Source organism: Microtus oregoni, unplaced genomic scaffold (assembly GCF_018167655.1).
Source record: "Microtus oregoni isolate MIOR12 unplaced genomic scaffold, Mior012 000107F_ref0000227, whole genome shotgun sequence".
NCBI classification, from domain to species: Eukaryota; Metazoa; Chordata; class Mammalia; order Rodentia; family Cricetidae; genus Microtus; species Microtus oregoni.
Window position 1 is genome coordinate 3,128,125 of NW_024544725.1, and position 14,279 is coordinate 3,142,403.

General features: G+C 38.9%; 1 protein-coding gene across 1 annotated transcript in view; it reads left to right on the plus strand.

Moving 5' to 3' along the window:
* Positions 1–13,118: 13,118 nt before the first annotated feature.
* The window catches only part of LOC121443471 (dachshund homolog 2-like), a gene marked incomplete at its 3' end in the record, with an annotated part of 382,748 nt that continues 381,587 nt past the window's right edge, over positions 13,119–14,279 (plus strand). The window contains 1 exon segment of the mRNA XM_041645221.1: positions 13,119–13,627. Within this exon segment, the coding sequence (XP_041501155.1) occupies positions 13,119–13,627 (509 nt within the window).

A 14,279-nucleotide genomic window follows, 5' to 3' on the forward strand; every position in this document is an offset into this window, starting at 1 on the left:
CAGCAATGAGATAGCTTGGGTTTGTGTTCATTTTCATAAAGTATTCCTCTTCATTGGTAAATGAAGGCAGGTTTTGAATTTCAAAAGTTTCTCAGTAGTTTTAAATTTGCAGATATGGTTTTGTACTATCTTCTTTTCATAATTTACAGATTAAAATGAGAGTGCTTAAAGTTGTTATGTTAATATTTCAAAAAAAGCTTGAGCCTGTAATTAATGTCTTGTGCCACAATATGTAGAATGAGTTAACAATGGCTTAAAATTAAAGATAAACCCTAGACTGCAGATAGGGAATATCTCTTTAAGGCTTCAACACTTCATTTATTTACACATTTTGTCTATTTTTAACACATCTGGACTTAAACATATTTTAGAATTTACTACAGAACACTTTTTTTGAAGTGAAGTAAGTATATTGGAATGGTTAACATGGATGTCTTAAGATATGTTTGTAGTATGGCTGTAGTTCATCTAATTTAAAATTGAGCGATTGTGTAAAAGGTAATCACTATAAACTGTCTGAGAAAAAAAGCATAATAATGGAATCAGTTCACAACAATGCCATGAAGACAAAATAAGAGGCTTAATATAAAAATTTTAACACATGCACAAAGGTACAACCTCTCAATAAAGGCTAGTTAGTAAAGTAAGGTTATTACAAGATTTTTCATTTTAATATAATTCACCTAGCCTGCTAGCAAGATCAGCTAAAAGGCATAGATCCCAGAACTATTTACATTACTTTAGAAAAAAATCGTTTAGTTATTCTTTTTGATTCATTCTCCATTCATGTGTGAACTTGTCTTTGTTGTTTCCTATTGCAGAAGAAAAGAAATGCAATGACTACTTTGATCTATTGGGAGTATCTCCATCTTCATTGATGCATTCTTTCAATTCGATAAAAGTACCTTTGTCTCACCTAATCATAGAACAGTTCTATAATCTTTCTCTCTTCTCTCATATCAGAGCATGGTATTTTACAAAAGGTAAATATAAATTTCCCTTTGGTTTGTGCACCTTAACATATCTCAGCGATGATTTCAAATAATTATCTCACTGACACACTTTCAGTTAAGGTACTTGTCATGGTGTTTTGTTTGTATTTTAATAAATATGGGTTTTAATTAATTGTGCCATACATACCCTTATATAAAACATGTAAAATAGAAAATTAAAAACATTCAAACAGATTTAAATATATTTTATTAAAAATTTATCAGTTAACAAATAAAATATTTTTCTTTGACAAAAGTAAAAATCATTATAAGCTTACAGCAGATTTAGTGCAGGGATATAAAAAATAAATTCCATAGGGCTCATGGAAAAAGTCCAGTAAGACCTGGTAAATTTCCTTTATTCATAGTGATACCGTGTAACATCCTGATTGGGTTTTGAAACATGGATGGCACAATATAATACTACATTATGATATTATTTGCACATACACATGTAAATTTATAAGTTATGCTCAGTAACAGATGAATGACCGCAATAATAAAATAGAACAAAGTACCATACCAAAAACGATATGAATGTGGTATTTGTGTTGTTTCTCTAACTTAAAATACTGTACTGTACATATTAACTACATCAGCTGACATCTTTTTTCTTCATTAAGAATTTCCACCTTTTCTCTTAAGGGAAGCACTTTAGGTTTTATCTTTGGTATATCTAATTTGCCAGTATCATTGTGCTTGCACTTTGGGTCTGTTATTAAGGAAAGTAAGGGTTATTTGAACAGAAGAATTGCAATATTTTGGCAGTCAGTATGATAAGCAAGATGACTGTTCAGTGACGAATGGGCTACTAGCATAGCAAGCAGCCTAGATGCACTAAACAAAGAGATGATTCAGATCCTGTGTGGGATCACATAGATTGGAGCAGAGTGGCAGGAGATGTCATCAGCTTACTGAGAATAACAAGCAATTTAATACTCATGAATTGGGTATATCTGAAATTTTCCATTAATATTTTTGGATACCAATTGACTGTGGGTAGCTGAGACTACAGGAAGTGAAACTGGATGGCAGGAAGAGTGCTATATAATCACACCATGCTTAAATAACCATTTGAGAAAATGCTGTTTGGGTAAAAATATTGAAATAATTCTTTAATAATCTGAAAGTGGGGAGTGGGAGGGAAATGGAAGGCTGGGAGGAAGCCGAATTTTTTTTCAATAAAAAAAGAAGATGTAACACAATTTGAGTAGGAAAATCTTATGGAAATCATTTATGGCATTTTCACATAGTTGTTTTATTTGTATTGCTCTATGGTATTTTATTTTGTGAATAAAGTAGAATTTGCTTAAAAAAATAATCTGAAAGTGTAGTTACCACTAAAAAATCCCCCAAATACCGATAACAAAAACAATCTTCCTCTTACTCATAAAAATTAAATCTGTAATATATGTTAAATTCATAAACTTTGCTTCAGAATTAGCAGTAACAATCATTTATATAGCCTACAAGCACATATATGCAAACTTGGTAGATTTGCAAGCTTGGTTCCAGACCACCACAATAAAATAAATTTTCTAATTAAAAGAGCCATACAGTGTTTTTTATTTCCTAGTATATGTAAAAGTTATATTTATACCAAAGTACATGTATACAGCATCAAGTGTGTTGAAGCATTATATTTAAAAAGTAACATATCAATTAAATTATTCTATTACTGAAAGTATATGATGTTAGCATTTGCTGTTAGGAAAAAAATAACAAAAGATGTAATTTATGTAACATTTCCACAAATTGTAAATTTCTAAAAACCATATTATAAAGCACATTAGTATTCACTGTATAATATTAACCTATTCACTCTTTTAAGAAATGTGTATAAACCAGCAACTATAACCCAAGCCCAATAGTTGGCCCTTGAAATATCATACTGATTAATAAATATGATACCTAATATTGTTTAACCTAATTCTAGGTCATGACCTAAGGCTCTAAGTTCCACGTGTTTTAAGAAAGGCACAATTACCATAAACGTTCAGAAAAAAAGAGATCCCATTTCTGGCTAGGAATAAAAAAATGAGATCCTATTTCATGGCACTGCATCGGAATTTAGTTTTATTGCATGACTATGCTTTGAGTAAACAGAGAAGAAGTGTGCACTCTATATAGAAAGATGGTATCTCTGAAGATTAGCACCAGGTTGAAAACACTGTAAGGAATTTAAGTATCATGAAATGTGATACCCATTTATTTGTGTTCAAGCAACTTGTCACTATCTGAGGAAATGATGAAGAGATAAATCAAAGATGTAGCATAATCCTAAAGAATTAGACATTTAACTGATATTCAAATGGAGTAATAATGAAGATTTTAAAAAAGAGCATAGCAAAATTTCATTAACAAATTGTGTCATCTGGCATAGTCGCGTGGGTCTATAATCCTAATGTCTGGGAGACTGAGGCAGGGGGAAATAGAAACTCAAATCACCTGACCAATATTGGGAGATCTTGTCTAGAAAAAATATAAGAAAAAAATGTGGTGTGGGAAGTCCTTCTGTCTATGTGTTGCTTTCATTGGTTAGTGAATAAAGAAACAACTTTGGCCTCTGATAGGGCAGACTAGAGCTATGTGGGGAAAACTAAACTGAATGCTGGGAGAAAGAAGGCAGAGTCAGTGAGAATGCATGTAGCCCTGCCAGAGGGAGATGCTGCATGGAACCTTGCCAGTAAGCCCCATCTACGTGGCAATACACAGTTTAAAGGAGATGGGTTAATTTAAGATATAAGAGTAAGCCAGAAATATGCCTAAGCTATTGGCCAAACAGTATTGTAAATAATATAATTTCCGAGTGATTATTTTGTGGTTTGGGCAGCTGGGAATGAACAAGCAGCCTCCACCTACAGAAATGTAGAAAAATGGAGAAATAAATTAATCTTATATCCTTTGCAAAAGTAGAAAAGGAAGCACTGGAAGTAACAAGATTGAGAGAGATAATTACTATGATGATACAAAAGCATGACAGATCAGATCGGTGAAGTTTTTAACATTTAAAATGGGAAGGTGTTGCCGGGCAGTGGTGGCACACGCCTTTAATCCCAGCACTCGGGAGGCAGAGGCAGGCGGATCTCTGTGAGTTCGAGGCCAGCCTGGTCTACAAGAGCTAGTTCCAGGACAGGAACCAAAAGCTACGGAGAAACCCTGACTCGAAAAATCAAAAAAAAAAAAAAAAATGGGAAGGTGTGGAAAACTTTTGAGTGATTGATTGATGAAGTATATAATGGGTAGAGAGAAATCAAAGAATTCTCTCTAGTACCCGTTTGTGGTAGCTAGTTGCATGGAGAAAGCTTTTAAACTATTGGAAAAGAAGTTAATGGGATTGTGGAGATGGCAGAGTGGGTCAAAGCACTTGTATAAGATTGAAGATCAGGGTTTGGATCTCCAGTATCCACTTAAATAGGTGAGTATGGTGGCCCTCTTATAATCCTAGTGCTTGGGAGAAAGAGACCAGGATCGTCCGAGCAAGCTGGTTAGATTGACTGTCTGAAATGTAGATCTCTGGGTTCAACTGAGAGAGCCTCTCTCCATATATAGCGTGGGCAGCAATTAAGGATGGCATGCTATGTTATCCTTGGGCCTCCACATGCACACCCATTCACACTAACCCCTATACACATTTGCACCATTACACAATTGAACACATATGCATGTACACCACACACATATCCATATGACAAAAAGATAAATGAAGTTAAACACAGTGGCATACACCTGCAGTCTTACTGCTAAGGAGGTGAAGGCAAGAGAATCACAAATTTGAGGCAAACTTGATTAGACAGATAGGTAGATATCAGAAATGAAAAACAAAGACCAGATTAACAGGGGCTAGAATAGTTAATTCAGTTCTGGGTAGCTTGAATTTGAGATGACCATAGCACACACTATTGGAGACATCGTATTCTTTTCACATATTTTTTAATTTATTTTATTTTTTTAAATATGTGTGGATATGTGTACTGTCTATGTGTTAGGGTTTCTATTGCTGTCAAGAGGCACCATAACCATGGTAACTCTTATAAAAGAAAATACTGAATTCGGGTGGTGGCTTAGAGTTCAGAGGTTCAGTCCATTATCACCATGGTGGAAGATGGTGGCATGCAGGCCAACATGGTGCTGGAGAGGTAACAGAATTCTACACTAGTAGGCAAAGAAAGTCAATGGAGACATTGTGCAGCATCTTGAGCATAGGAAATATCAAAGCATATAGGCATAGTGACAGACTTCCTCTAACGAGGCCATACCCACTGCAACAATGCCACACCTCCAAATAGTGTCACTCTCTATGATCGTATGGGGGCCAATTACATTCAAACTACCACATTCCACTCCCCGGCTCCCATAAGCTTTTAACAATATCACAATGCAATTAGTCCAACTTCAAAAATCCCCATAGTCTATCAATGTTTAAAAGACCAAAGTTCAAAGTCTCTTCTGAGATTCATGTAATCTCCTAACTGTAATCCCCTGTAAAAATCAAAGTCAAAAAACAGATCACATACTTCCAATATGTAATGGCACAGGATATACATTACCGTTTCAAAACATAAGGAAGCATAGTGAGGAAATATGGGACCAATGCAAGACCACAACCAGCTGGGTGAACTCCAAACTCTGCATCTCCAAGTCTGATGTCAAAACTCTCTTCCTATCTCCAGCTCTGTTCAGCTTTGTTGACTGCAACACACTTTTTTCTCTTGGGCTTGTTCCATTCCCTGTTAGCATCTCTCCTTGGCAGGTATCCCACAACTCTGGCACCTCTAACATCATGGGTATGCCAAGTCAATCCAGGCTTCAATTTCACAGCTTCATGCAATGGCCGTTCTAGGCTTTCATTTAGAAACACCCCTGACACATGCCTGGCTTCAGTGGCTTTCCTTAGATGTGGAGGCAAATTCTATAACCCGTTCCTTCTATACTTAACTTTAAATCCAGAACCGTGTGGCCAAAGCTACCAAGATCTGCTGCTTTCTGGGGCTGTAACATGGCCTCCTCATTTAATTACATATTAATGAGCTTTCTTCCCTTCACTGTCTAAGCTTGGCTTTCCTGAAACTTGCTCTGTTGACAAGGCTGTCTTCAAACTCAGAGATTTGCCAGCCTCTGCTTTTCTTTAGTTACTTTTAAGAAGTTGGAAATTTAGCTAGGTGGACTCTTTTCCTGAGGTCACCATTCCCTTTATTCTATTTCTTAATCTGTTTATCTCCTTATACATAGGATTTGCTCTATTTCATTTCCTGGTGCTCCTTTTCTAAGTCTGTACATTTGTATTTTTATTTGCTCAGCTTGCTCCTTTTCATTATAAGTCTTTATTAGAGTAAACACTAATAACCACAGCATAGAGTCTATACTAGGCTGTTTTGAGATTTCCTCTGTCAATGAAATTAATCCCAAACTCTTCACTTTATGCTTAGGCAGACTCTTTGGACAAGGGCAAAAAATAGCCACAGTCTTCACCAAATATCACATGAAAGATCTCTAGGTAACATACCAACACTTTCTTCTCCTCTGAAACCTCTTAATTCCCACAGTTCAAATCACTGTCAAAACCATTGTATTTCATGCTCCTACTAGTATGGTCCATTAAGCAGTGCTTACACAATTCCACTACTTTCCTAACCCATAGTACTAAAGTCCAAATTCCTCAAAACAAAAGCAGGGTCAGGCCTATCAAAGAGTACCACACTCCTTGATACCAACTTCTGTCTTAGTTAGGATCTCGATTTCTGTGAAGAGACACCATGGCCACATTAACTTTTATAAAGGCAAACATTTAATTGAGGTGGCAGCTTACTGTTAAGAGGTTCAGTCTATTACCACCATGGCTGGGAGCAAGGCGGGCATGGCAGCATGCAGACAGACATGGTGCTGGAGAAATAGCTGAGAGTTCTATATCTTGCAGGTGACAGGAAATTGTCTGACTGTCACATTGAGTTAAATTTGAGCAAAAGATACGTCAAAGCCTGCCCCCATTGTAACACACTTCATCTAACAATGCTATACCCACTCCAATAAAGCCACACCTCCTAAAAGTGCCACCTCCTATGAGTTTATGGGAACCAATTACATTCAAACTACCACATGCAAATAAGTGGAGGTGCCCACAGCTGTCATAAGAGGGCATCAGATAATCAGTAAGTGGTGCTGCAGGCTTTTATGAGTGCTGAGAATTAACTTCAGTATCTCTAATAGAGCAGTAAGAGCTCTCCAGTCATGGAGACATTTGATTTTATAGGAGAATTTTGAGAAAGCCAGAGATGAGATTTGGGGAAATCCATTAGGTTGGTAGTGTTGAAGCTACAGACAATTGGTGAAATTATTATCAGTAATTATCCATCAGGAGCTTTACATTTTCAGTGAAAGTGGAAAATGTGTATAAAAGAGAAATATTTGGTAATTGCAAGGTCAGAAAGCCAAGAGATAGGGTTTTAAGAATGATCACTTTTGAAAGACCACAAAATTAGGTATATGGAATGGTATGGAGGGAGAAAAGGGAAGGGAAAAATAATATAATTATGGTATAATCTCAGAAAAATAAAAGAAATAATAATATTAAAATATATAGTATAGAAAAATGCAGAATATTAAAGGATGAAGATTTAGAAAAACAAATTTGGATTAGTGTTTAGCAGGACAGTGATCATGTCTGGTATAGTAATTTCAGCTCTGTGCTATTAAGAATTAAATTACAAAAGGGTAAGATCAAAAGTGTAGTAAAAAGGGAAACAATTTTAAGGAGCTGAGATTTTCAAAATGCTTGAAGAATCTGCATGAGAACAAATGGATCTCAATGTTTTGCCATCATCAGTGTCATCTCTAGATTTTGTTAAAACTCAAATTTCTAGACCTCATTGTCTAGAGAGTCTATCTTAGCGGGCCTTTATTTTGGGCAAACAGTGTATATTTCTGTCAAGTACCCAGCTGATGCTAATGCCAGGAGCTTGGGGACAACACTGAGAATTATTGCTTAAGGTTTAGAGACTGTTTTTGTTTTCTTTCATTCAAAGTCTTGTGATTTATTTTAATAATAAAAGGAGTAAAAATAAGCAGAGAGGGATACATTGCTGATGCAGAAGAGACTGGACTAGGGAATGAAATTGATTCGTGGCCTGAGGGATACAAAGGGGTCAAATATGTAAAGGAAGGCAGTGGAGGAAGTTTTCTATTTTCTGAGGGACACAGTCTAAGTCGATCAGAGACACGAAGAATAAAAAGTATTTCAGAAGAGAGAAGGGAGCCTTCCTTTGTGGTAAAAGCATACAGCAGTGCAAGGCAGAAACTGATGAGAACAGAAGGAACTGTGGTTTATAAAGGTTGGAGCAGATGCTCCTGTGAATTCTACAGGGAGTCAGCAAATGAAACCACATCTAGTATTAGTAGGATTCCAGATGAAGTTCAAATGGTTCCAATCTGAATAGTTCTAAGGGGGAAGTACATCATGAAGTATAAATGAAATTTCAATTTAAAGAATACATTTTAATTAAATTCTTTAACGTATGATACCCTATATTCCACTGTCTATTATGCCTAGACAGGGTAGTACTAAAGGATAGAAAAGATCTTTATTTTTATAAATTTATTTATTTTACAACCTGACTGCAATTTCCCCTCCCTCCTCTCCTACCTGTACCTCCTCCTAACCCCTCTCTGTTCCCACGCCCCAAACTGCTCCTCTGTTTCTGCTTAAGAAAAAGCAGGTCTCCCATAAATATCAACAAAACATAAGACCTGTATTTTGTGAGTAATTTAAAAGATATTTTTGTGTTTCAGTTAGAAAACAATGATTTTTCCTTTAATCCTCTCATTTTTAGTTGTTAATTCTCTTGATTTTGACAAATTCTTTTATTTTAAAAATTATTTACTTATTTTTTTATGTGCATTTGTGCTTTGCCTGCATGTATGTCTGCATGAGGATGTCGGATCCCTTGGAACTGGAGTTGAAGATAGCTGTGAGTTGCCATGCGGATGCTGGGAATTAGGTCCTCTGGAAGAACAACCACTGCTCTTAACTTTTGAGCGAACTCTCCAGACCTAACAAATTCTTTTCTTGTCCTAATGTCCCATCCCTTCCACTTTAACCTTCCTTAGAATTCATCTTCAACATAACCTTGTAACTGAAAGTGGAAAAGGGGCACAGTATAGATGATCATTTTGCAGCCAGTGTCCTGGGAATAGATTGTGTCTGTGGGGAACACCCACAGGATTTCTCTGTGGGTTTCAAATAGTAGTATCATTTCCTTGGGATGTGCTTAAATGTGCGTTCTTAAACCCAGCCCCTTAAAATAGTCCCGGATATTTTCCAGTTCTATTCAAGCTAGCACGTGTGTGTGTGTGTGTGTGTGTGTGTATGCGTAAATTTCTTATGTGGAATACAGGTCTGGTCTTCATTCTCCAGTGTACAGCCCTGTATCCACACGTAAATGGGGGTAGTAGTAAGTGGAGTTAAAAAAGACGACACGAGTTGGCAGGGGGATGTGGTGGTGGTGGTCTGGGAGGAGTTGGATAGCGTAGTGGGGGGTGGATATGATCAAAATATACTGCACATATGTTAAGGTTAAGGCACTTGTTGAACCTGAGGACTTGAGCTGGATCTCAGACTGACAAGGCAGAAAGAAAGAACTGACTCTGAATACACACTAAAGAAATAACATGTAATAAATAAAAACATAGAGCTGGAGAAACAGATCAGCAGTTAGGAGGATTTGCAAAGGACACAAGCTGGATTTCCAGAAGCCACATGGCAGCTTAAAACTGTCTTTAAGTCTTGTTTTAGGGGACTTTAATGCCCTCTTCTGGCCTCTGTGGGTACCAGGTCTGCATATGGTGGTGCACATATAGGCAGACAAACATGTAAAGATAAATACATCTTTTAAAATTTATATTTATTGCGGTATCTTCATTTCATAGGCTATGCCAAAAAAGTGGTACATTTTGCTAATGTTTACAAATAAGTACCCCCTCCTAATTGAATATGAATTATAATAAAATGTGAATTTCAAATTACGGTAAAGAAGCAGTAGCTGTTCTGTTTTAGAACATTAAATAATTAAATTCATTGTACTAGAACTAGTGCCATCTAGAACTCTCACTTATAAGAAATGCTATCTGCCTGAATTAATTTTATTCATATTTACTTCAGTGGCTAGCTTCTATCTGGTATGAATTCACAAACCTTGAATATTTCCTTATTGTTCATGTAGCTCATTTCGTCTCCCAAAGGTACTCTGTTTACTATAGCCCTTATGATTTTATGCTTCTTCATTTAGTTCCCAACTTACAAGGTGTTGATATGTAAGACTTCTTCAGGTCTTGTAGAAACTCAGGCTTATTTAGAAATATGTTATCTACTGAAGGTAGTAACATCAAAAGAGAATAAAATGAAACTCTGTATGTGGAATCTGATTATCTCAGTCTCAAAGCATAGATAGTAGTAACAGAAATAAAGCCATCAAAGCGTCAAGAAACTCAGAGGCACATCATCTGGAGTCTGGATCGAGCTGTTTTTTAAGTTACAATCATGACTTGAAACGACCATGTTTATTTTCTACAGGACTGAAATGGAAAGACATGCAAGTAATGAAACCAAGAGTATTTTGTCCATTTAAGGCTTGCAAGAACTGCCAATCCTTCAATGATCACTGTCTAATTAGCATTAATTTCTGGCTATAAAACATTGCTACAAACCTATTACATGAAAATATATGACTTTTAATTCTTCCAAGCTCTCTTTGAACATCAAAATGTATTTGTTTTCTAATACAAAAGCAATGATTACAACTTGTTCCAGTTTTTCATTCTATATTTAGTAACTACTTAATTATGAAATATTCAAACATCCCTGTAATGTCCTGTTGCTGAACATTCCCAGTGACTATAAAAGTCTTCCTAATGCAGTTGCCGCAGTATAACAGGGAGCTGCTTGTCCTGATCATCAGTATAATTAGAGTTTTTTCAAATCAAACTTTGTATCGCATTTATTCTCCTGGAAATTTTTACTGCAATATAACCAGAGGTAAGTTGTTTCACTACATCGTTAACAGATATTCTGTCAAAACATCTCTTGCACAGATTTTACATTTCTTTTAAAAAGTAACAATTAATAAACACTAACAAATATGTCAGTGGTGTTACACTGTTTCTGTTGTGGAAACCTTTTGTGCTCTGCTCTATCTTCTCAACGCCTCATATCTTCTCATTTTTCTTCCAAGACTGTAGCAAGTGAGCAAAAACAATTTCATGCCTTTAAAAACGATTTGTGATTGACTATATTCCAATCTGTTGTTAGAGTTGCTTTTTCCTGTATTCCAAAAGGCACTATCATCACTACTTCTTCACATTTTGACCTCATTCAATTTGAAATAAGACACTATGAAGAGATTCAAAAGAACATTTGTAATACAAGCTTGTAGATAGAGATGAAATATCTTACTTAGGGCATTTTTGACTTAGGAAGTGAGGAAAAGGAACATTCCTACTCCCCCTCTTAGATACTGGTAAGTACAACTAGCACTAATAAAACTCAGCAAGTTTCTAAAATTATTTATGTTCTGAAAGAGAATCAGAAAAGTTATGTAGCTATGTTGGTGGTAACTTTTCTAAACAAATGAAGCCTGAATTCAACAAAGTATCTACCAGCTTTTCCAGGAAAGGATAGTGAAATGAATACTTGGCAGTTCAATCAAACCTTGACAAGGAATTTAAACAACTAGGATAAGGTGTCGTAACTGTGATATGTTGTGTAGAAATAATATTGCTTTTCTTCAGGCAACCGTACCCTACTCAGGCATTTTATTTCCTGTGTGTTCTTGCTGTTACGTGCAGAGCATTTGATAGGTAGAGGAAGAACCCTGAGCTACCATTTAAGATACAGAGTCTTTGGAATGCCAGGGCCACTCACTGGCCTTCTGACCCTGTTTGTGAGGGAGAAAAAAAAGCCATGTTCCAGAGTGTTAACAACTGTCTCTATAAACTATGTAAGGTTTTGAGTCATTGGGTAACTTTAGAGCAAGATGCTTTCAAGACTAAGGTACAAGTGCGCATGCCTGCATGGCGTGCGCGCGCTCTCTCTCTCTCTCTCTCTCTCTCTCTCTCTCTCTCTCTCTCTCTCTCTCTCTCTCTCTCTCTCTCTCAGAAGCGCTCCCCCTCCTCCCCGCCCCCTCAAGGACACACAAAACAAAACAAAACAAAACCCTTGTCCGTTTCAGGACAGTGGCGGAAGCTGTAAAACAATTTTCCCTTCTGCCACTGAGGCCCCCCACCGCGCTTCCTGAATGCCCCTGAGTAGCAGAGAAGTCGCCCCCAGCAACTCTTAAAGGAAAGGAGTTGGAGAAGTCTGGGAAGTGGACCTGTGGGCGGTGGATGAGGACGAAATCACAGCAAGTGAGCGAGGTGCCTAGGAGAAAGGCTGAGTTGTTCACTTGTGAACTCACTGAACTCTTTCTCCTGGATGTTCAGTGGAGGCACCTCTGCGCCCCGCTGATTTCGGGAGAAATGTGCTCAAGGAATTAGAGCTAAGTCACTTTCCTCCACCAAACTCGGTGCGGGATGGCTGGAGGTGTGGGGTGAAGGAAACACATTCTAGTCCCGATTGTGAGCCCCCACTAATCCTCTACTTGGGAGAAGACAGCTTGGAAACCTAGTTTCCTCCGAGACCTGTGCATGACAATCGGACTCTGCTCAGAAGGCCAGGCGGTTGGCGAAGGTCCTACACTGCCCCCTTCTCAAGCTCCACTTCCATTTACTGAAAGCGCGTTTGGCCTCAGGTAGGCAGGGGCTGGCTGGGGAGTCTCCACCCCTCGCTGGCGGCAGCCATTCAGCGCACGCGGGCGCTGAGGGGGTGGGGCCCATTGGCTGGGGGGCGCTGCCAGTCTTGGGAGGGGGTGTGGTGGGGGTGGGCTCTAGGGCCGCGGTGGGTCGAGGCAGCTCACTGTGTGTGTAGGGTGGTGGATGAGCTGGAGCCGCAGCCAGCCTGCTTCTGACTTACAAACTGTTCTGAGAGTGGGAACGTGCCTGAGAAAGATATAGAGAGTCAGTGAGTGAGTGCGAGGGGACCTAGAGAAGTCAGGGCGAGTAAGCGAGGGCCCAAAGAGCTAGGCTCCAGACAGAGTGACCATGGCTGTCTCTGCACCTCTGGTGATCTCTGCAACTTCCAGCAGCGCCGGCGTCCCGGGGGGTTTATTCCGAGCTGAACCTCTGTATTCGTCTCCAGGGGAGCCCCCGCGTCTAGCCCCTAATCTGATCAACAGTTTCATGGCCAATAATCACAGTGGCAGTGTCGGGGGTGGCGGGATCGGTGGTGGCAGCGGTGGCAGCAGCAACACCAACAGTAACGAGTGCCGGATGGTCGACATGCACGGAGTGAAGGTGGCTTCATTCCTGATGGATGGCCAGGAACTGATCTGCCTGCCGCAAGTCTTTGATCTTTTCCTCAAGCACCTGGTGGGAGGGTTGCACACGGTGTACACTAAACTGAAGAGACTGGACATATCCCCTGTGGTGTGTACTGTGGAGCAAGTTCGAATCCTTCGTGGGCTGGGGGCCATTCAGCCAGGGGTGAACCGCTGCAAACTCATCACCAGAAAAGACTTCGAAACTTTGTTCACCGATTGCACAAATGCCAGGTGAGACAATCATTTCTTGACTCTCTCGCTTCTTACCCTCTTCTGCATGTCTTATCACTCTCATCTAACTTTGTCTATAGAGTCTAAGTCCTGCTTCTTCGCACTGTTCTCGGCGGGGTAGAGAGGATTAGAAGGGCTCATTAGTTGGCAGTCCTTTCTAGGCTGCGCTCAGTGGTAGGACTCCAGTCTGAAAGAGTCCCGCACAAACTTCAGCTGCAATCCTCCACTGAAACTTTACAGTCTTTCGCTTATGTCTTGCATGGCTTTTTTGGCTGCTTGTGGTAGTTATTTTCTTTATTTGATGTTCTTTCCTGCTCTTTTGTGGCCATACGGGTCGGACAGTTTTTCTGCTGAACACGGACACTAAGGGCTTTCTTGGGGTTGTGGTTGTGGTTGTGATTGGGGGCTAGCTGAGCTGTAACCTGGGCTCCTAAGCTGGCAACTGAGAATACAGCCTTTAGGGGCTGCAGGGGAACGGAAGTCGAGAATCCATCTCAGAGGGTGATTTGATCCCCATCCTGTATGTTTGTTGTGAAAGTGTATGGGATGCGTGTGCTGTGATGGTGGAGGTGTGTGTGTGTGTGTGTGTGTGTGTGTGCCTGTGACACGCGCTGTCTTGAAGAGGTGCCTCTAGTAAGGACATATGCTCATG